Here is a 21,064-nt window from a genome sequence, read left to right as displayed (position 1 = left end):
CGTAAAATGGAATCTGTCTACTATTTCGCGTACCTTCAATTAAATATGATTAAATAGTAATCAATACGTGCTTCGTGAAGTGGTGACTTTTAGTATTCCAACAGAAAGAATTTTGTAATTACTGTAATTCTCGTATTGAAGAACCTCGACTATTCACTTTAAAAGTTATTCAAGTAATTAAATATTTCATAGAGTCAGACGACTTTGCCTTCACGTAAGAAACAAATGTGTCGCAGAAAAATTTGGTAACTCCCTCCAATTATTAATTGTTATCATAATCGACGTTCTATTTCAGCTGTCCGTGTTTTATAGCTCAGTAAAGAATCTTGTGAACGTACCTGGTCCAATAAGAACGAGACTGGCCAGCACGATGATCGCTGGGGAGAGAGGACAGTTCGAAAAAACAATCTTTATTTCGACTGATCTTCATTTAAATAAGTCATAACAAAAAGAAATAGTGGACATTTAAAATACAATCGTATATCCAGCTACAATATCGTGACCGCTATACAATGACAATTTATACACTTACTATTTACAACACATTCATCTTCAATTTTTTTTCATTTTTATATTTATTATTATTTTTTATACCATCTTCACCACCTCTCGTCATCCATTTTTTTTTTTGTTATTTAGCTCTCGTTTTATTGCGACGATACGACCGTTACGATTGTTATTATCGTGATCGTTATTTACCAGTACTCGTAAACGTGGCGCGTGTCGCGCGCGCGCGCAATCGAACGACGATGCAGGCGAAATTCCGCGATTTGAACGCGCGCCACGCGATCGTAACGCGTCTCTACTCGCCCCTTTGCAACTGCGACGCGATTTTGATTGTCTATAGTATGTATTTTACGTACGATTACATCTAAACTCTCTTCCTCTACGTTTCTCCTCTTCGATTGCTCTCCCAAGCGATACGCATGCGATCTCGCGCGCGTTTGTTTTTTTTTTTTGAAGGAGAAACTGCAAAAGAAACTTGCTCGTTTTCTTTCGTTCAGTTTAAAGTAATATTTAGGGACCATAGCTATGTTTAGTCGAATTTGTGATCGCAAAATTTTACAAATTTCGTTTAGCAATTCAATGTTTACAGTCAAGTGTTTTTTATTTATTCGTTACTTTTCTTGCGATTCACAGGATGATTTTAAACAGTTCGTCTTGCAGTTTCTATGAATGTTTAATATTGTCATACGTCAAGAAGAAATATTAATTTCGACAGCATCTGTTCTTTAAATTCGAGATGTAAATCAACGATTAGACAATTTCTTTAAAGGTACTTTCTTCGTTTTCATTACGTTCTAAGCTTCCACCGTTTCTGCCTCCATTTTCCTATATTTATCACATATATATCAAAATTATTTCTAGCAATTTTACAAATCATTCTCAGCAATTTTTCGATAATTTTCCCTCGATCAATTAATTGACAAATCATCTCGCATTGGATGCTTCTTAAATCGACGAGAAGGAATTATTTATTTCTAATCCAACGTCAAACGAACCAAAGAATACATTTTACGTGTAACATAAAAAAAAAAGAAATAGATCTGCCCTTTATTTCATTCATTCGATCTACGATTTATTTATATGCAAAAAAAAAAGAAGAACTTCATTCTTCTCGACGCGTGACTCATCCCTCCTCCATCAGAGAACAGTCAGCCGCCATCTCGAAGCATTCACAACTCGTATTACGTATTTATTGCGACACATTTAAAGTAGCTACGCTAGAAAGTACGCTCTCAGCCTCACTGACTGTCAAAAAAATCGACGACAGCCACCATCCACAAATGTTCCTCGTCGTCTCAGCGACGCCCCACTCGCTCTTTTCGAAGACACTCAATCACGCGCGCGGAATGCCGTGTCATCACGATCACGTATACAAACGAACGATTACGAACGATTACCTCGCGACGATTCGAGACAGTTTAGATTAATTATCACGCACAATTAACGGTTATTATTGCTTGCTCATCGTTCTGAATTACAGAGACCCAGCGTGAAACGGGAGAGGGGGTCGCTGACAGCGTTGACCAAGGCTGCGGGGCAGGATCGATCGATCGTTCTACGATATTCGCAGACCAAAATGTGTATTTTTGATCCAGCGCGAGGAGAAGTTTAATTTAAGTTCAATTTCGAGCAAAAATGTCGACGACACTGATATATTTTATATATGTATCGCTTCGTCTTGTTTATTATTTATTTACTCTTTGCTGAATTATTCATGGTTTTTAGAGAAATATAAGTCTAAAATACTTTGTAATTCAAAATAGTTGCACGTGTTTCTCAGTGGCTTTCGATAATTTCGTTGGAAATATTTGTCGATACACACTTCTGTTTGCTTCGTTCAATTTATTTGTCTTGAAATACGAGCAAACTCGAGTTCAGAAAATAATATGTATCGCAGCTGATTTTGCATTCCCGTTCGTGAGAAATGGTTTCAATGGAAAGTCGTTGACAGTATTTCTGTATTTAAAGAATTGTCAGCCCGCGAAATGGTAGAAGTCAGTCGATCCTCCGCACTCGAAATCGTCCTTCGACCTTAGTTGCGACTCGATCAACGCTTTCACGCTCCCGTCGACGCTCTTTCATTGGTAAACTTACAAGAGTAACCGGAAATGAAAGGCTTCGATTTGACGAACGCAGCTGTGCACACAGCGAAATTGATCCACGCCTCCGTCAATTTTACCTCGCCCAGGGATATTACTTCGTCCTGTACGCGATCAGCCGGTCAAGTTTCCCTTGGAATCGGAGCACACTTCTGTACCTGAGAGGTAAGAACTCGTATCTCTCGATTTTAATCGAATCTAATCGAATCGAACAGAGGACGCGACAATTTTAAACGCAAACTCTTGCAAAGAATTATTAATAATGCAGTATCATAATAATTGCAAGGGTATTCCTCTGAGTCCATCGAACAGAGGACAACAATTTTAAACGCAAACTCTTAATCGTTTCGCAGAATTATTAATAATGCAGTAACATAATAATTGCAAGGGTATTTCTCTGAGTCCATCTTAAAATCATAGTGTCCATATATTTTCTGGACACTATAGAATTAGTGAAATTGCGTGATTTATTTATTTAAATAAGAATTTAGATAGCAATTTTTATGTAGTTTGTACGAACGTGTGAATAATTATTCTGTAATTAAAAAGAGTTTTGCATCTCTGACAGGGCTTTATTCCAGCTGTTCATTTAAAGGTATAGTAAAGGGCCACAAGTTCCGTTGTTCAAGGTCACTCTAGGCTACAATTACATCTTACTTACTTTTTTTCACTGCCCTCAGTCATTTAATTTATTTTTAAAGGTAACTAACTGTCGAGATGCTTTATTATTATGAAGTTTGATGTTAAATGACGCATTAAGGAAGAATGTTTAATTCAACAAATAGGGTGGATACGACTTTTTATCTGCTAAAGTACAGACTTGTTTCCATTCTCAGCTCCATTGGCAGTTGAATTTCGCCCGCACCATTCCTCGTCACTCAGACCCATCCGATGGTTCTAATTAGTCGTGGCAATTAACCCTATTGGGTGCCTGTCGCGCTTATCGATTCGTTTAATCGCCTCTATCGCGTGGTCGTAGAGGAAAATTTGTGTCTAACGACACCTTTTCATTTTCTTCGTTTTGATCTTTTGTTAACTTGAACAAGCAAGGTCTTTTTATCTTTTTTCGCATTAAAATGATACTTTTCGAATCGCATTTTCTTTCATCGAAAACTCTGAGGATTTTTGGTGAAGCTGTATGGTTCTAGCGATGTGTTTAACCAGATTAATCAAGTATTTTTGAACAATTTACCTTAAAACAATTAAAAGCAAATACTTATGTAAATTTCATCTGTTAACTAAATAAATTTTGTCTAATTTATAGTTAATACTTAATCAAGTCACGCTTCATTATAAACGAATATAGATGTAATTGTTTAAATTACTGAGTACGAGCTAATGTTTAAACTATACAAGTAATTGCATTGATGTGCATTGAAGTCGTTTTTAATACAAATTTCATACGATTAGAAATCTGAGATGCGATAATTCAGGTTGGAATACAATTTGTGTATAATACAAGTAATTGCAAAAGATGATGCATGGAGTATACCATCGCAATACACATTGAAGGTACCTTTCCACAAACTCAACTTTGTAAAATTTCAAGTTACAGACCTCCATTTTCATTTAATTTAAAAATATTCCTTTAACAAATTTAAATAATTTAAAAATTCTATTTGAAAATAAAAAGTTAAATAATATTTACAGTATACTTAAAACATTTTTTGGTCACAGCTAAAGATACGTAATATATGCTAAACCTTGTAATAAAAAAGAAAATAGATGTATTTGATGAATTTTCAAAAACTGGGAGCAAAATTACCAGAATAACAATGTCGCATAGAGACGCAACTCGAATTTGTTTGCAGAGAAGCATACGCACGTTTGCACATTTTCTAAAGTCAATATTATTACTGGGAACTCTTGACTTTTCATTCTGCTGGCCAACAACACCTGCCAGATTAGTATTCGCGCACGAGTATGGTAATGACCAGTGACAACATAAATTCTTTACCATACACGCGTCGTGCATGACGTGTACTCCATTTTATTTGAAGGAAACTCATATTTGGGTCGGAAAATATTATCACTGTCCAGTGAACCAGAGGAACGAATTATTTAACGAACTATTTAAATTCGTGGAAAAATGAAACGCTTGAAAATAAGAAAATCAGTATTAAATTCAATAATGCGAATTTCGAATTCATTCTTAAAACGTTTTTATCAAAATTCAATTAATGCAAATAATTTTTATATAACTGCATATTTTCTTTTTTTATATTATCTTTACTTTGAATTTATAAAATATTGAAAAATATTTATATGCGGTGTTTAATAGTTTATTGTTGTAATCTTCATTGATGAATATGCTTTACTGATTTTTATTATACCTTGTTGATTAATTATAGCGCGAAATGGAACATGGTGCATTTTGTGCAACAGTCGACATGAAATGTGCAATGTGCAGTCGTAAATGGCACTTGGAGAAACTGGAACGTATGTAGTTTCGTTTACGAAGCCAGCCAGTGAATTTGATTCTTTTTTACACACAGTGTATAATTGCATACATTAAACATCCATTAGAAAATCGTCGTTCGTCTCACTGAAACTTTTCTACGTCTGTATCGCTTTTTCAAAATTATATTTTGTTCAGAAATTGTATTGGAAATTTATTTCGTCGAATTTCTATTATTATGAATGATAATGAATTAAAATAATTGTATTGAATTACTAAAGTATCATAGAAATTATTATTAAGAATAACCAAAGTTGTTAAGAAAAAATTTAATAAGTATTGTAAATGGTTCATATTTTTATTCAGGTTTTTAGTAGAAATGCGGATCGTTAAGTAATTAATTAAATATTTCGAATTTTGTCTGACTTTTTAGGCTTCGACAAGCTATGACTTAATAATTAATTAACGAACATTTTCTCTGCTTTTTAGAAACCTTTTTGGTATTTTATAAGTAATTACATTTCGTATTCCGTTTCACTCCAGCTTTAAATTTCACTGTGACTGAGACTTCGACATTTTTTAATAACAGAATCGATAACTGATTAGTCAGACCTTCTGAATTTTAACAGGATTACAATCGCAATTATCAGTCTATAATGAAAAGACCCTCCATATTTTAATTAGCGGGGCGGCAGAATAATTAACACGTTTTAATTAAATTTATTGAAAACTTTCATCGAGAGGGACAACAGAGCGCTTCGATTCTACTTTCTCGAGAGAACAAATCGTACAGCGATTACTCATCTGATGCGAGCTGTTAGTAAAAAGTAGAAAAAAAACTAAATCCGTCGATCGAAAGTGTAATCAACATTTTATTTCTAACAAACTAATACAAAAAATGAATTACGAAACAATAAAAAGGTTCCACGGGACACGCTCCTCTGCGCTAAAAACGACTCTACGCGCGCGCAGATATATATATGTACATGTATGTACACCTATCTCACCCTCTCGCAACGAATCGAACCGCGTTTCAAATCTGACGCGTCGTAAACGAACGTCCATCGACCCATTTACCGCAAGAAATGCAACGTGGCGCGCGAAAAAGCATCCAATATCACAACACGATCATCGAATCCCCCTTGACGCTAATTTCATTCCTCCTCGATCGTGTCGATAGGAAACTGAAGCTGCTCTCGCGTCGAGAAACCAGAAGAGACTAAATTAACCGGGAAATTCGTGCCACGAGCGGACTTCAAATAGTTTACAATCGATTGCACGCGTTTCAGAAACAATCGATCGTCACGCGAATCGAATCGAACGTCGACAACCATCGAACGAAAATTCGAACGCGTTGAATGAAACGTTGCTTCGAGGACGCGACAACAATGTGTGAAGATTCTCGAGTGGATAACACGTTTTTTATCCGACACGATGTGACCATCGCTTGTTCATCGCGCACAATTTGTTACGCGGATTCTGACACGCAAATGGGTATTTTTTTTACGAGGCTAACGTGTCGTTTCGCACGTATTTACACGAGGAGAGAGCCACCTTTCTTTGGATACGCGTATTTACAGGCTATTTACAATGAACGTTAGCACGCGAGTTCTATCACAGAGAAAACGATGAATTATAGGGGAGTTAGAGGTAAAAAGTGTAACGAAACCTTAACTAACTGGACTTAAAGCGGCGCTACTGCGATTCTCGTGGAGTGTTCTTGACAAAGATGGCGTCTTTCGAGGACGAAAGCAGCAAAGTAGAATTTTGTACGAGCAAGTTCTATCGATACAGTATTAAAAACGCGTATTTATATTTTGTTTTATTGGCGTGAATGTTTATCAGTTTCTGTAATGCGATTGTTATTTTGATAATTAAGGAATTGTCGAATTTATTGTATCAATGCTTCGGAAGAAATTTTGCGCACAAAAAGCTTAATTTTTGTGGATTAATTGCGACGGACACGGAAACTAATGTCTCTCCAGAATAATTATAAATATTCTGTGGAGAAGTTAATTTAAAAGAATCGATTGAGAAAATTTAGGTGCACGATGATATTCTCTTCTTATCGATCAAACCAATTTTCATTAACAACAGCCATGAAAAACATTGATGAACAATTAAATTTCCTTTAGAATCTTTCTACTGATTGATCGAATTTCAATATATTAAATTTCGTACGATTTAATAGTTCATTACAGGTTCCTAATTATTATCAAATTACTAACACACCCATATACAGTGTGCTCCAAAAAAAAAACAAGATACATACCACAAATAAAATTTATCTGCTCAAATATGCATTTTTAATGCTGTATTTGCAAAGAAACTTGTTTAATTTGCTCAGATTCGCTTTCAAGAACAGACTGCACCCATCAGAATTTCAATTCGCGTAAAATTAATCGAGGGATAATTTTCTTTTCCTCGATCGACGACTCTCGTAATGAAACTTTCGTCGCGAGAACTTATTTAACGATACCATTGCGAGCCCTGAATGATTCCAGCTCGATTCCTCGCTAACGATTAAATCGCACGGCTCGTGACACTTCTTTCGAACGTCTTAACAGCGTTAATTAATTCCACTTGAACCTCGCGTAGGATTTTCTTCAATTCTTTTAATACAAAAATTGGAACAATCGGTGGAATATCTTGTAGAACTCGAGGTTTGTTAATTTGATTCGTTTCGCTTCTGGAAGAGGTGTTGGTTTGGAAAAAGTGACCAAGGAGTATCGATTGAAGAGACGTTTAAATATCGCGTTTGGTAACAACAGAATGTAGGAATTAAAAGGTGCTTAAACGTTCGCGAGTGACACCCTTGCGAAATTTCTACCCCGGCTAAAGCGTTGTCTGTGTCTCATCGAACCGTTTGACGCTGTTCAGCTGTTTCGATTTGTCGATATAAGTGGTCGTACATTTAATTGCTATTCGTATATCACTAATATCTTGAACACTTTATTCAGTATTTTAATCTAAGCATAGTGAGACGTAAAAAAAAATTCTTTGTCCTTCAGACGGTGACGTTTATTATTGCTTTCATGTGGATATTAAAAAAAAAAAGCTGAAAAACGACGTTTCCATTGATTTCCATACGACTAGAAACTAACGATCAGTTTGGATCTTCGATCCTCTCGCGAGTTAATTTTGATCTCGACTCGAAGGAATTGAAAAGGGAACTTAACGTGGATAAAAGCGATAAATACGTGTGTGTATAAATTAAACATAAAATTAATACGATAAAAATAACGTTCGTGGTCCGTATAAAAATAAAAATCTTCGATTTGGCCGTTCTAACTTAACGCCTCAACTGGATACACTTTTCTCAACAAGTGAAACAAAAATTTCATCGGCTACAATCACTCGTGTGTCGTGACTTCGTCCCTGAAACCAACGATCGTACACTTTCCTCGAAGGAAGACTTGGTTCAACCAGCGAACAGAAACGGAGAGAGAAAACGAACCTCGTTCGTCGGCTTCAAAAGAATCTTTCTAACGAGTGTTACATACATCTCGCAACGAGTCTCCTGTAAAACGTACGATAGAATATAGAAAAAAAAAAATAAAAATAAAAATCAACGTATCCTCGTTTCTAGCCACAACGATTTCGAAACAGACGGCTATCAGACGATCAACGATTAAATAAATAGCACTAATCGATCAACAACGATAACAATAACGATCACACACTTTTTAGAGACATACTCGTTACATCACGATTTTCCTTATTAAAAAAAAAAAAATAAAACATGTAACCTGTCATGTGATAACGTTTTCATCAATGAGCAATAATACTAATTAACCTAACCGTAGCAACAACCACGCAGTCCACTCTCCCTCGAACACGGATCAGAAACGAGACAGGAACACCTTGAATGCCACTTGTAACGAGAGTTGAACACCAAAACAGAGAATCCCATTCGCATGGCTACCACTTGCGCAAGCAAATCCAGCAACCAGCGCCCTCTAACGTTGTAGCACCCTCCAATCGAGGGCCAACGCACTTCGATAAATATTTACAACCATAACAGAAAGGTGTTCGATCTCATCTGCGTTCGAGAGCGGCAAGGACAATGAATGGAACCGAAGGAGACGGCTTCGAGTGGTACTCGAACGGTGCACGAATCGAACAGCACCCTTTGGCCACCCAATAGGACGTTCGACAGTCGGAAGATACCCTGGAAGATCGTCTGACAAACGATCATCTTCAATTTCTTGACTGGTTACTCGTTAACCGAGCGATCGCTGATATATTGCAACGCTGTTCACCCGTGGAAACGCGGCTTAAAAATATTATCTTTGGCAATGCGACGTGGGCCATTTGTGTTCCACGCGAATCTATGCGTCCACGGTGTGCAGATCTGTGATCGTGTCGCAGTGGGTTGCGGATTTTCTCGTGTGTCCCTGTATTCCCTGGCCGCGCGTGCTTCCGGTTTCTTCAGTCCTCGTTTCCTGCCTGTAAACAGTGCCCACCCGAGGTGATTGTTGTTTGTTCCCGGTTCACTTGGTAGATTCTCGCGATAGGTACGAACGTTGAGAATGGCACTCGTGTCCATATGCGATTGTTTGCCAGGTGTGTATGGTACCCATGGCGCTTCTGATGGATGTTCTATTATTACTCCTCGCACGGTTGGCAGCTTTATACTGGTGTATCGATGATAGAATGTACTATTAGTGTCTACTTAGAAGTGTAACCGATCTGATCGCGTTGAGAAGTGACTTTGGAGCGTTAAGAAGGTGATTATTAAGAGCCCACGAAGAACGCGCGCGCGTTAAGCCTGTTTCACGCTCGCGAAGTCGTTCGTCAACGAGGGGAGACGTCGAACGACGTGGTTCTGGGCGACGATGCTCGACGCGATCGCCTTCCACGAGGTCGTACGTTCAAATCTCGCGTGACAGCGGAACGGACACGCGTGTAACTGGCTTAAGGCGAGATTCTCGAAGAGGCATTGCGTCGATCGATCAACCGTCCCAGCTCGAAACGCGAATCTTGTCGAAACCGTAAGCACGCGAGGCGGCTAATTATGTTAAAAACGCGAGTAGTTAACGAGATTCGTCCTCCGTGAGTTTTGTTTTGGCAAGATGGCGTAGAATCTCTCGAGGCGGGCTACACTTTTACATACATACGTATATAGTCGACGATTATACGCGTCGTTTTACTTGTTGCGTGTGTAGGCGACGGTACGGATGTATTAATTAGGTGGGTGTATACGTATTTATGCGTGTCTTTTAGTGTTTCTCTGTTCTCCTTTCTCTCTCTCTCTCTCTCCTTTTTTCTCCCCTCTTTCCGTGGATACGGTTCACGGTACAAGGTTGCACTCCTCTCAGAGGCTGCTACCGTACTCGCTCGATCTCCGTCGGTCGATGTGCTTCATGTACGTCTCCGAGTATATGCTTTTAGTGCGGTCGTCGTACCTGCAAGCAGAAACAGAACAGTGGCGATACGTTTTGCTCCCTTCGACGTGCGGACATGCGATTTGGAATTGGGAACTGCTTGGGGTTGGTGGATTGGATCGTTTATCTGTAGACGACTAGAGTAAAGGGAGAAGTCGAATTGCTATGCTTTCTTCTTGAGACTATCAATTATTGACGTAATCGCATTTACTGTTCTTACATTAATTTTACATTTAATTTCCTGGTGAAATATTCTTGGTGAAAATTTGGCAATGTTTTTCTCAAGTTTGCTGACTTTCTAAATTGTCTAAATATTGTCCTATTGATTTTATATTTAAACATAGTTAAGAGTTACTAAAGAATTAGTGTTTTAGTTAGTCAGTTAAGAGTTAGTAGTTTTTTTTCAAGTTTACAGATTTTTAAAATTGTCTAAATTGTCACATTGATTTTATATTTGAACATAGTTAAGAGTTCAACTGCATTCTCTTACAGTACACATGTTAAATTATTTTCTAATACAAAATCTCGATAAACAAATTTTAATAGCAAATTTCAACGTGGTTGCGAAACTATAGTGCTCGAAACGGTTTCCAGCCGGTTAAATCGTACAATAATTAGTATCTTAATTAAAATTCTAATTGCCACACTTTTTTCAGGCAATTCATCCGAGGGAAGAATTAAAAAATTTCCACGAAACTTCCCAATTCAAGCCAAGGGGAACAGAGAACGTTTAATTTGCGACAACTAAGCGTGGCATAAAACGCAATTAGCTTCCTGCGATGCAAATTACTCAAATAACGTGTTTGCGTTGCTCGTTTATTCCGAGTGCCCCGAGAACGTTTGTTCTCACCATGGCCAGCCATATTTTACGTCCAAACTTTAACTGTTCATCCAAAGGTAACAAAATAACGCGATATCAAATGTCGAAAGAGCCTCGCGAAGTTAACAAATAATTTGTCGTCATCGACAATCTATTTAACGACACCTAATCAATTTTAATCTGGACCAATTAACAATCTACTCCTCCTCCTCGTTTCGACACCCAATATATGTTTAATAAAATATTAAAAATTGAAACTGTTAGAATAAATGTAAATTGTCACACGTAACATTTGTTCACCAGCAATTAACCAGTTCGCACACAAATAAACTCGTTATGCGAACTGGTAAACTGTTTCAGCTGATGCATACGGTGATGCACGAGTTCGTCTCAAATCATTTATATTTTTTATTTGCTTCTTTTATTCCACCATGGCCTGAAAATATTCTAAACACCTTGAAATTTGAGGATATGTTTCGTCTTTCTAAAAAATTACAATTTACATAGCTAATGGTCACTACTTTATACGCGTGACGAGTTTACTCGTTGATACACAAAATCGTGCCACTTCTCCATGACGAGTATACTCGTCAATCACAGTTAACACCAGTTAACTGTGGAATTTAGCTTCAAAAGATCAGCACAGGGTGCGGAATTAAAAACAGACAATGGTCGTACGCAGGACAAATGGTACTATTATACATTTCACGAAAAACGAGGAAGAATTGCATTGTTATTCGTCAAAAAAGCTAACAAATAATATTCTTATTACATTTTATTGAGATTTCAATTTTTTATAGCGAATGGTAATTTTCTATTCTACACGACGAGTGTACACGTCGAACGCACTTAACTGGTTAACTGGTTAACGACACACGCGTCGTTAAGGGACACAATTTTCGGACAGAAAGTTGCGCGAAACGCAAGCGTTTAATCGGATGAACGCCTGGAAATATTTTCATTACGCGGGACGAAGGTTTGAAAGCCTGCTTTAAGGATGGCTGCACCGGTGTTTGCAATTTCCGCGTGAGATAGGGGGTTAACTTCGTTCATAAAGTGCCGCGAAAAACGCGACTCGGCCAGCCCCTGATAATCGAAGTTACCAAAGTCCTGCAACTCTCTGTCATTTTGCGAAGAACAACGGTCGTAAAAGTTAACTTTCCCCCTTCTCCCTCAGGGTTAGCTAAAAATACGCCATCGAACAATTATAGTACGACGAGCTCCATTTTTAAACGACACTGCACCGTGTAATCCTCAATGGCGATCGAGCTGTTTATTTTTGCAATAAAAAATGTAGAACATTTGTAAAATAATAAAGTCAGGCGTTAATCGAGTTCTTTGGTGTTTAAAATTTGGAATTAAATTTGTAGAGAAATAATGAAATGGAGTTGGTCACTTTTGGTCAGTGAATAATTGAATTATTCGAAATAAAAAAAGGAGGATAAAGGATTTAGATTAATCAGCTTTCTGACGACTTACTTTGCGATACAACATTGTTGCAGTTACTCAAATTTTGTCAAATACTTTAATTTCTCATATAATAATAAAATAGTATGGAAATAGAAGAGGATAATGGAAAATATAAGATTCCACGGTACTCTTTTTACCAACTTGGAGTTCTTAAGCAGAAAATTAAATTATCGATCTTCTGTTCCTGAGGGAAGTTGCGAGCAGACAATACTCGCGATAATCGCAGAGGGAGATAAAAATTACGTCGGTATGGTTGAAGAAACAACGGTAGAAGTTTAAGAAGAAATCTTATAATCGACCTTTTAATTTTAGAAAAAAAAAACCTGGGATTATCGCGTTCCTTCTTTCGTTGTTTGAAGAAGAAATCAGTTTGGGGGAGGGTTGGAAGGTTGCGCGTTTCTTCGAGTTACGCTCGCGTTCGTGTGAAAGAAGTCGAGCATCCGGTTCTCGACTCGTCCTACTTCTCCCGCGTGAAATTAAAAGTAATGTCTCTCCCTTCTACTCTGCTCGCTTCTAATCACCCCGTTTCATGGCACTTCCTCGAGATTCGAACGATCCTGTGATTTGTTAGGAACAGATAAGTCCAAAAATTGCGTGCTTAGAAAGAAACGAACTGTATCTTTCTTTTTTTTTTTATTGATACGATATTTAAAAAGGAGTATATAAAAACTAATTGACTGGTCAAATGAAATCTGATAATTTTGGCTATAAAATTGTGATGTTATGCTGTTTTTTTGTATAATTTTTAGAAGCATGTTCAAAATTATGTACTTGGTTAGACATTGAAATTTGTAAGGGTGATATTAAAATTGTAACGAGCCGTGGTGCACTCGAGCCCATCGCTACACTCAGATTTCTAGGTCACCAAAGAATAATGACCAGTATTAAAGCATTTTCTGGGGTAAGTAATGCCTTTTTTACATGTAAATAGTGCTAAACTATTAATAATTCATATGGAAAGAGGAAATCCACTAACGGAGCACCATAAAATGCAAAGTACGTTGTAACGTTTAGAAAATTGCAATTTCTTACAAAATTCTAAAGTCAATTACTAAAATTGAGCCAGGGCGGTTAACAAAAAGAATCCTGTGGTTAATTTCGAAGAACTTCCTCAACCCAATTAATATTTCTCATGCAAACAAGAAAACTCTCATTCCTTAACGTTCCCTTTTTAATTATCAATTGTGTCATCCGCGAGAATTACTGCATATACAAAAATATTCTTAACAATCGACGAGTAACGAGCTTAAACGACTGAAACGAAATGGTCTTGAGAGGAGAAAAAAAACTGTTCCCACGGAACGCATCAACGCGTAAAGGTCTCGCAATCTTCTTAGTCGATTAACGGACGGTTAATTGCAGTAAGTTGGACGTGGCGCGTAATTTCTAACGATGAATAAAGTGACGCGTGAGCATGTCATCAGAACGGAAGGACTCGTTAATTAAATCATGCGCGGACGTGCTGGTCATTTCCCAAAATTACTTTCGGGAGTAGTGCGCGGCTAGTTATGGCTGCCCATTTAGAATTCTATTACTGCCACGGGCGAATAAATTATTCCTGCATTTTCGATAACTTTTATCGAACCGTGCCTCGCTCTGACGAGGCTGATTTTCGAATGAGACCACTCATCGTCCACTGTTCGAAACGAGAACGCAATTTCGATGAAACGTATACTGCGAACATTTTCTTTTATAATATCTCCTGACAATTGTTAATTCGAAAATTTGTATTAAACAATTTCCCCTGTGTTTGTGTGAATTATATATTTATTTATTTATTTCTTTCTTTCTTTTTTAATGTCTCCTGACTATTGTTGATTTGAAAATTTGCATTAAACAATTGCTCGTGTGTTTGTATGAATTATGTATTGTTAAGGTTTATTATTTATTTTAATTGCGGTTTATGGTATAGTTTTAATTATGATTTATGAATTGTATATATTATGGTTGTTTATAAATATTTCTGTTTTCCTTTCTATTTTATTCTTCTCTGCTTTTCAATTATATTTAAGAACGACCAAATCTTTCAAAAATGTTCATTCACCAGTAGAATATTAACAAAAGTAATGGAACTTATACGTACTATTTTAAATAAATTTCGCAAACTTTAAAATGTCTCCTTTAAACTAGAATTAAATTTCGCAAGCTTTATTCTCGTACTTAGTCAAATATCGCGCAACAATTTTTCCAACGCGTCTCTACCATCGACCGCACCGCTAAAATAGCTGGAGTCTAAATAGGTTAGATCAATCCCTATAAATTATCCCTGCCTCTTAGACTTAACGATATTACGCGGTATCGCAGCAAAGGGCTCGACGAGCGAGCGTCCCTCGGATCCGCCGCCAGAACTGTAAAACCCGATCGCCTCTCCGTCACCAAAGACACCAAACACAACCTAAATTTCGACTCAGCTCGGTGGTCGCATCGAAAATCAATAATCGACCGTTCTGAACGCTTGCGTGTGCATTTTTAACGACGTTACGATCGTTCCCTCCTCGCGTACGAGAATAAAGCCTCGCGAGTGGTTCCGTTTCGGTTGGGGGATCGTTGTTGGTCCACGTAAATCGAGAGTTTTTTTGGAAGAGAAAGAGAGGAAGGTGGGGTTCGAAAAAGCGATAGAATGTAGTGCGTACCTCAGCGTGTCAGACCAGATCGTACCTTAGGGACGGCCGACGGAAATCGAGCGCCTCGAGGTCGGACGGCTCTCGTCTGCAGAGCGAGCAGAACGCGCACTGCAGCGTGTTCTTGAAGGCCTCTCGGAAGTCGCGGTTGAAGTACGCGTAGATCAGCGGGTTCAGCGCCGAGTTCATGTACCCGATCCAGAATAGGATCGCGACCACGATGTCGGGGCAGGGGCAGGATTTACCGCAAAGAGGCGTGATAATGTACCTGCGAACGGAGGACTTAAGGTTAGACAAACTCCTGCTAAACCTCTAATTGAATGCGTCAGCACTTCTTATGTCATATAAAAATATGACGCACAAATAAGTTTTAAAAATGTTGGTGGTTAAATGTATATGGTGAATAAATGAAATGGTTAATGAGTTAAGATGATACTGGATGAATTTAAGTAATCAAAAAATACTATAGAAAGTTGGAGAGAGGTTTTTGTTGAGAAAAGAAATTTGAGATGGAGGACAGGAATTTTTCGAATATTTTCCTGAATAACGCATGTTGGGGCAGGGACAGGACTGGCCGCAAAGAGGCGTGATAATGTACTTGCAAATGGAGGACTTAAGGTTAGACAAACTCCTGCTAAACCTCTAATTGAATGCGTCAGCACTTCTTATGTTATATAAAAATATGACGTACCATTAACTTTTAAAAATGTTGGACGAATGTGATATTTTGTTGTAGGTTAAATGTATGTAGTGAATAAATAAAATGGTTAATGGGTTAAGATGATGTTGGATGAATCTGAGAAATCTTGAAATACTATAGAAAATTGAAGGGAGGTTTTTGTTGAGAAAAGAAATTTGAGATGACGGACGTGAATTTTTCGAATATTTTCCTGAACAACGCAATGAGAGAAACATGGTTTAAACTAAATTGGTATGGACGTATTCACCCAATTATGTTTTCTTATCTTAACGAGAGCAATTGAATTCATTAACCGAACGCGATACCCATGTACGTCGCGGTCTTTCTCGATTTCCACGTTGCAGTTAATCCAACGGATGGTCGAAAAATATTTCTGATTTCATCAGAATCGACGATAGAGAGAATACTTCCAGCACCCCAAAAGGAGAAGATACAGAATAAAATTTTGTAACTGTACAGGATGTTCCGTAACGACCAAATAAATTTCTGTCAGTGTGTTTCTTAGAAGATTGATAAAGTTTGGTGCGATGAATTTTTCGTACTCAACTGAGTCTTCACTAATAATGACGTAATTAGAAAAACAGTGAATCGGATAAAAGAAAGTAAATTATAACATTTCTCAAAATACCATTTGTACTATTCAATGCATTAATACTACAGCTCGTCTATAGCCACCAGCAATTTCAAATGCCCCCTACGGACACAAGAAATTGCATCTATTGAAGTACAAAAGTGGCTACATCTTCAGAGTCGACTCAAACAGCGCTCACAATTACACGTATTGAGTTCGTCACGCTCCTAACGTCCACCATTCATCGCTAAACTGTATTCTAAAAATTCTGAAGCACACTGTACAATTTATACTCCATTAATTGCTCTCATTACGGAACCTCCTCTACAATTATCCACCAGAAAAAAATATCCTCAAACGCACCACAAGAAGAAGGGCAACCAGCATATTATGAAGGTACCCATGATGATGCCTAACGTCCTGGCAGCCTTGTGCTCTCTCTTCATCTTCATGATGTTCTTGTCCTTCGTGGGCGTGTGCAGATGATCCGTGCTAATCTCGTTCAACGTCAACGTCTTGGAAGACCCAGCGCTGTTCAGCTCCCCGTTCAAATTGTTCAGGTCCTTGCTGGGCCTGTGGCTCAACAGCATCACGTTGCCCATCCTGCTGTGCATCTGCTTCTCCTGCCTGTTCGCCTCTTTGAACACGGCGAAATAAGTCAACGTCATGATCGTGCAGGGTATCCAGAACGAGATGCTCGACGAGAATATCGCGTACACCCTGTTCACCTTGAACTCGCACAGCTCCGGATGCTTCTGCCTGTGCATATCGTTCTCCACAGTGGTGTACCAGCCCATGAATATGGGCATGAACGAGATGAACGCGGGCATGATCCAACAAGCCAGCAGCATGTACGCTGCCAGCCTTCTGGTCATGATGATGGGGTACTTGAGCGGCTTGACGATCGCCCAGTAACGATCGACCGAGATGCACATCAGATGGAGGATCGAGCTGGTGCTGAAGTACACGTCCAGCGAGTTCCAGACGTCGCACATGAAGTAGCCGAATAGCCATCTGCCGGTGATCTGCACGCTCGCGTTGAACGTCATCGCGAACATGGCGACCAGCATGTCAGCGAGCGCCAGCGAGACGACGAAGTAGTTCGTGATGATGCGCAGCTTCCTGTGACGCATCACGGAGACCATCACCAGCAGGTTGCCAAAGACAGCTGTGACGATGATCGAGCCGAGGATGCAGCCCTTCGTGACCGTCGCCGGGACAGACAGTTTCTGCTCTGTCGAGTAACTGTTGTTCGCGAACTGGCCGTCCTCGGTTGTGATGGCGGTCAACAGGGTCGTAACCGGGGACACCACCTCCGTCGGCTCGGGACTAGTCACGATCGTCGTCATGCTCGGCCGCCGCACGGAACCGCGCAACCCTTCGCCTTCTTCTCCTCCTCCTCTTGGGCCGGAAGGGACCAGACGCACGGCCTTAGGTCACGGACGTGCCAACGAGCCGACGCACCAGCCTGGCCTTCATCTTCCCGCCGGGGTAAGAGCGTTGCCTCCTGCCTGGTATCTCGCACCCCTGGGACAGCTGCCAGCGCAATCGCCGATACTCGACGTTCCTCTCTCTCTTTCTGTCTACGCCTTGGATACTCGCTGGGAGCGACGGGTAATCCGGGAGACGCGTTCCTCTGCAGGGAGCAGGACTTATTGGTCCTTCTACATGCCTCGACGGTCCCTCTTAGCGGTAATCTGGAAGAAGGTAGAGTCGTGCGAGTTAGCGATGGGGTTTTAAAGTTGAATTCGAGGATTTTAGCTACAGTTCGCTTAGTGTTACTTAATTATTTTGTATAATTCTTTGTAGAGAGATACGTATACAGTTTTAAAGTAGCTTTAAGAGTTTTGGTAAAGATTCTATTGTATTTATTCGAAGAGAAGCGATATTTTGAACAATATTTTTAGTTGTCTCTGTTTGATTGTTATTGATAATTTTTTTGCGCGCACTGCAGTGTGTAAAATGTAGTTTATTGAGATTAGCAATTTTTTTATTTAAGTTGGTTAATTTTCTAATAGGGAAGACAGCAAGTTGCCTCTGTTCAATTACTATTGATAATTTTTCTGCGAGCACTGCAGTGTGTAAAATGTAGTTTATTGAGATTGGCAATTTTTTGGTTTAAGTTGTTTGATATTTTAATAGGGAAGACAGCAAGTTGGAGTGGTTTTACATTTTGGCGCGACATTTAAATTGTCGTTCTCGATTGATGCATTCGACAAGAGAGAGATGTGAAGCACACTAGACGACCCACTTTATTCGATTTGTTTGTACTACTTGGTTAATCTACTCAGTCCATTAAATCATTCAGACTATTCAATTTATTCCGTCTGTGTAGCATTAATATCGTACCGTTAGATTTGTTTGCACCTAGATCTCCTCTTTTTGAGGCGCAGAAACGGTGGCGCTCGATAAAATCCATGAAACGAAATAACAAACGAATTCTGTTCGCCATTTATAAAACACCGTTTCCTTATATCATCAGTTTGCCATTTTATAAATCACTGCAAAATTTTCTTCTACGAATAAAATAAAAAAAATAAGTTAAAGCTCTATCGATGTATCAGAGTACCTACAAAATTATAAATCCCAATTAAGAAACCTAAGAAATGTAACTAACGTAAAAGTTCCAAAATATACATAAAGAAGTGCAAGAGGATAAAAACGATTTCGCGAACATGTCCTCGAAATGGTAAACAGTAAAAGAAACTTATGCATATGTGTACGGAGCAGCTGACTGGAGACACCAGCCGTGGCCAACTCTCCGTTCTCCAGCGGAGCCCTTTTGTGAAATGGCACCGTCCGCGCCGCGAGTTTCTCGATTGTCACCACTCGAAACGAGGACGCGGCGGAAGAATGGCGTGACCCTGAAATGGAACCCCTTTTTCTGGTCGCCGTCTGCGCGAGCCGTGCCACCGTTGACCGTGCCGCGACAGGGCCGTGTCAAGTGCACTCCCGTTCCGTCCGTGTAATTTATGATCCGCTATTTTTGCGGTACATTTGGGTCAATTATACCGACTGCCGGGGCGTGCTGAGCGGGACGCGGCTCCTGGCCATTGAAAAACAACCCCTACCATCGCAGCGTTCCAACGGGAGCCTCGAGAACGCCTCGAGAACTTTTAGGCTGCCCGCACAATGATAGGCTGTGCCGTCTGTCGTTGACAGTCTCGTATTTAAGGTGAACGCCTTCGTATATCACTGGTTATGGTTCGAGTTGGTCCGTAAACTGGTTTGTTTGATGTCTTACAGGAGGCGTTGAGACTTAGCACTGTGAACGATGGGGATGACGATTGGATGGGCCATTTTTCTTCTATGCTATAATCGCAGGGCTCTTAGGTACACTCAATTTTCTTATCGAGCTGTTCTGAAGTTTAAGTTTCTGATTAAGTCGCGTATATTGAAAATGTGGTGAAAATATCGCGATAATTCTTTTGTAACATGGTTTTATATATTTTGTACTACTTAATATCTTTGGAGAATCCTCGTTAATAAGTTTCGTTTAATATTCTTTTGATATAGTATACGATGTTTAATCTTGGAAAATCTTCATTAATAATTTTTGCATAGCACGGTTTAATAAAACATGAAGTGAATTATTTGCGTAAAATTAGGGTTGGTTGCAACCCTTTCTTATTAATAAGTTTCATTCGATGTGAAATCCATAAAAAGTACCATTTTCGAACAACCCTAAGTGCAGACTAGTTACAGCTCTCTCAGCCAGTGAAAATCGTCGTTGGGTGTGCATTCTGCTTTATCTCGACTCGAAAAGGACAAGCCTGTCAGGCGGTCAAAGCGACCAGCAGCTTCGATTGCGTTCCGACCTTCACGACCATTTGTTTTCTGGCCTTCCACGAGGTCGCGTTCCACGCGAGCTTTACGACGGTTCTAAGTAAGGACTCGCTCGCGTGATGGATGCTTGATGGCGATGAGGATGTCGAGCAGAGTCTACCGTCTAGACTCTCAAGTAACGATGACACGAATACTCGTTTCTAGCGTCTAGTTTCCTCGAGTAACCCTGATGGATGCCATTAAATGAAGCTCGTTCTGGAGGCTGCAACGTTTGGACAGTTCTATTGTTTGTAGTGACTTGAATTTGACGTGTACCTTACTCTTTGCAAACCAAAATTAAAATTTATTGTTCAACTATTCATAAATTAATATTTTTTTCTCAAAACAGAGAAAGTATAATTGACAGCATTGGTATATATTTTTGGCTTCATATTTCCAGCGGAATATGATTTATTCATTTAATTTAGTGAATGGTAATGATAGCTGGCAATTTTTAATCATTTTCTGAGTAACGTTTAGATACATTTTGCTAGCAATTTTGATGTTCCACAGTCTTCTTTCTCAATCGATTCCGTTGGTGAACTCCAGTGGAATTTGAGGTATTAATTTAATTTAGTGAATGGTGACGATAGCTGGCAATTTTTAATCATTTTCTGAGTAACGTTTAGACACGTTTTGCTAGCAATTTTGGTGTTCCACAGTCCT

The 21,064-nt window shown here is 39.1% G+C and overlaps 1 protein-coding gene across 1 annotated transcript in view; it reads right to left on the bottom strand.

Moving 5' to 3' along the window:
• Nucleotides 1–10,285: 10,285 nt before the first annotated feature.
• LOC143430013 (octopamine receptor beta-2R) overlaps nt 10,286–21,064 on the bottom strand; it is an 80,361-nt gene continuing 69,582 nt past the window's right edge. Inside the window, exons 3-5 of the mRNA XM_076905968.1 lie at nt 16,937–18,270; nt 15,340–15,570; nt 10,286–10,412 (exon numbers count right to left, since the gene is read on the bottom strand). Coding sequence (XP_076762083.1) covers nt 10,322–10,412; nt 15,340–15,570; nt 16,937–17,922 — 1,308 coding nt within the window. The 5' untranslated portion in view covers nt 17,923–18,270 and the 3' untranslated portion in view covers nt 10,286–10,321. The remainder of the gene's footprint in view (nt 10,413–15,339; nt 15,571–16,936; nt 18,271–21,064) is intronic.

Source organism: Xylocopa sonorina, chromosome 12, assembly GCF_050948175.1.
Source record: "Xylocopa sonorina isolate GNS202 chromosome 12, iyXylSono1_principal, whole genome shotgun sequence".
Lineage (NCBI taxonomy): Eukaryota > Metazoa > Arthropoda > Insecta > Hymenoptera > Apidae > Xylocopa > Xylocopa sonorina.
Note: the sequence above shows the minus strand (reverse complement) of the source record. Positions and strands in the feature narration are given on the sequence as shown.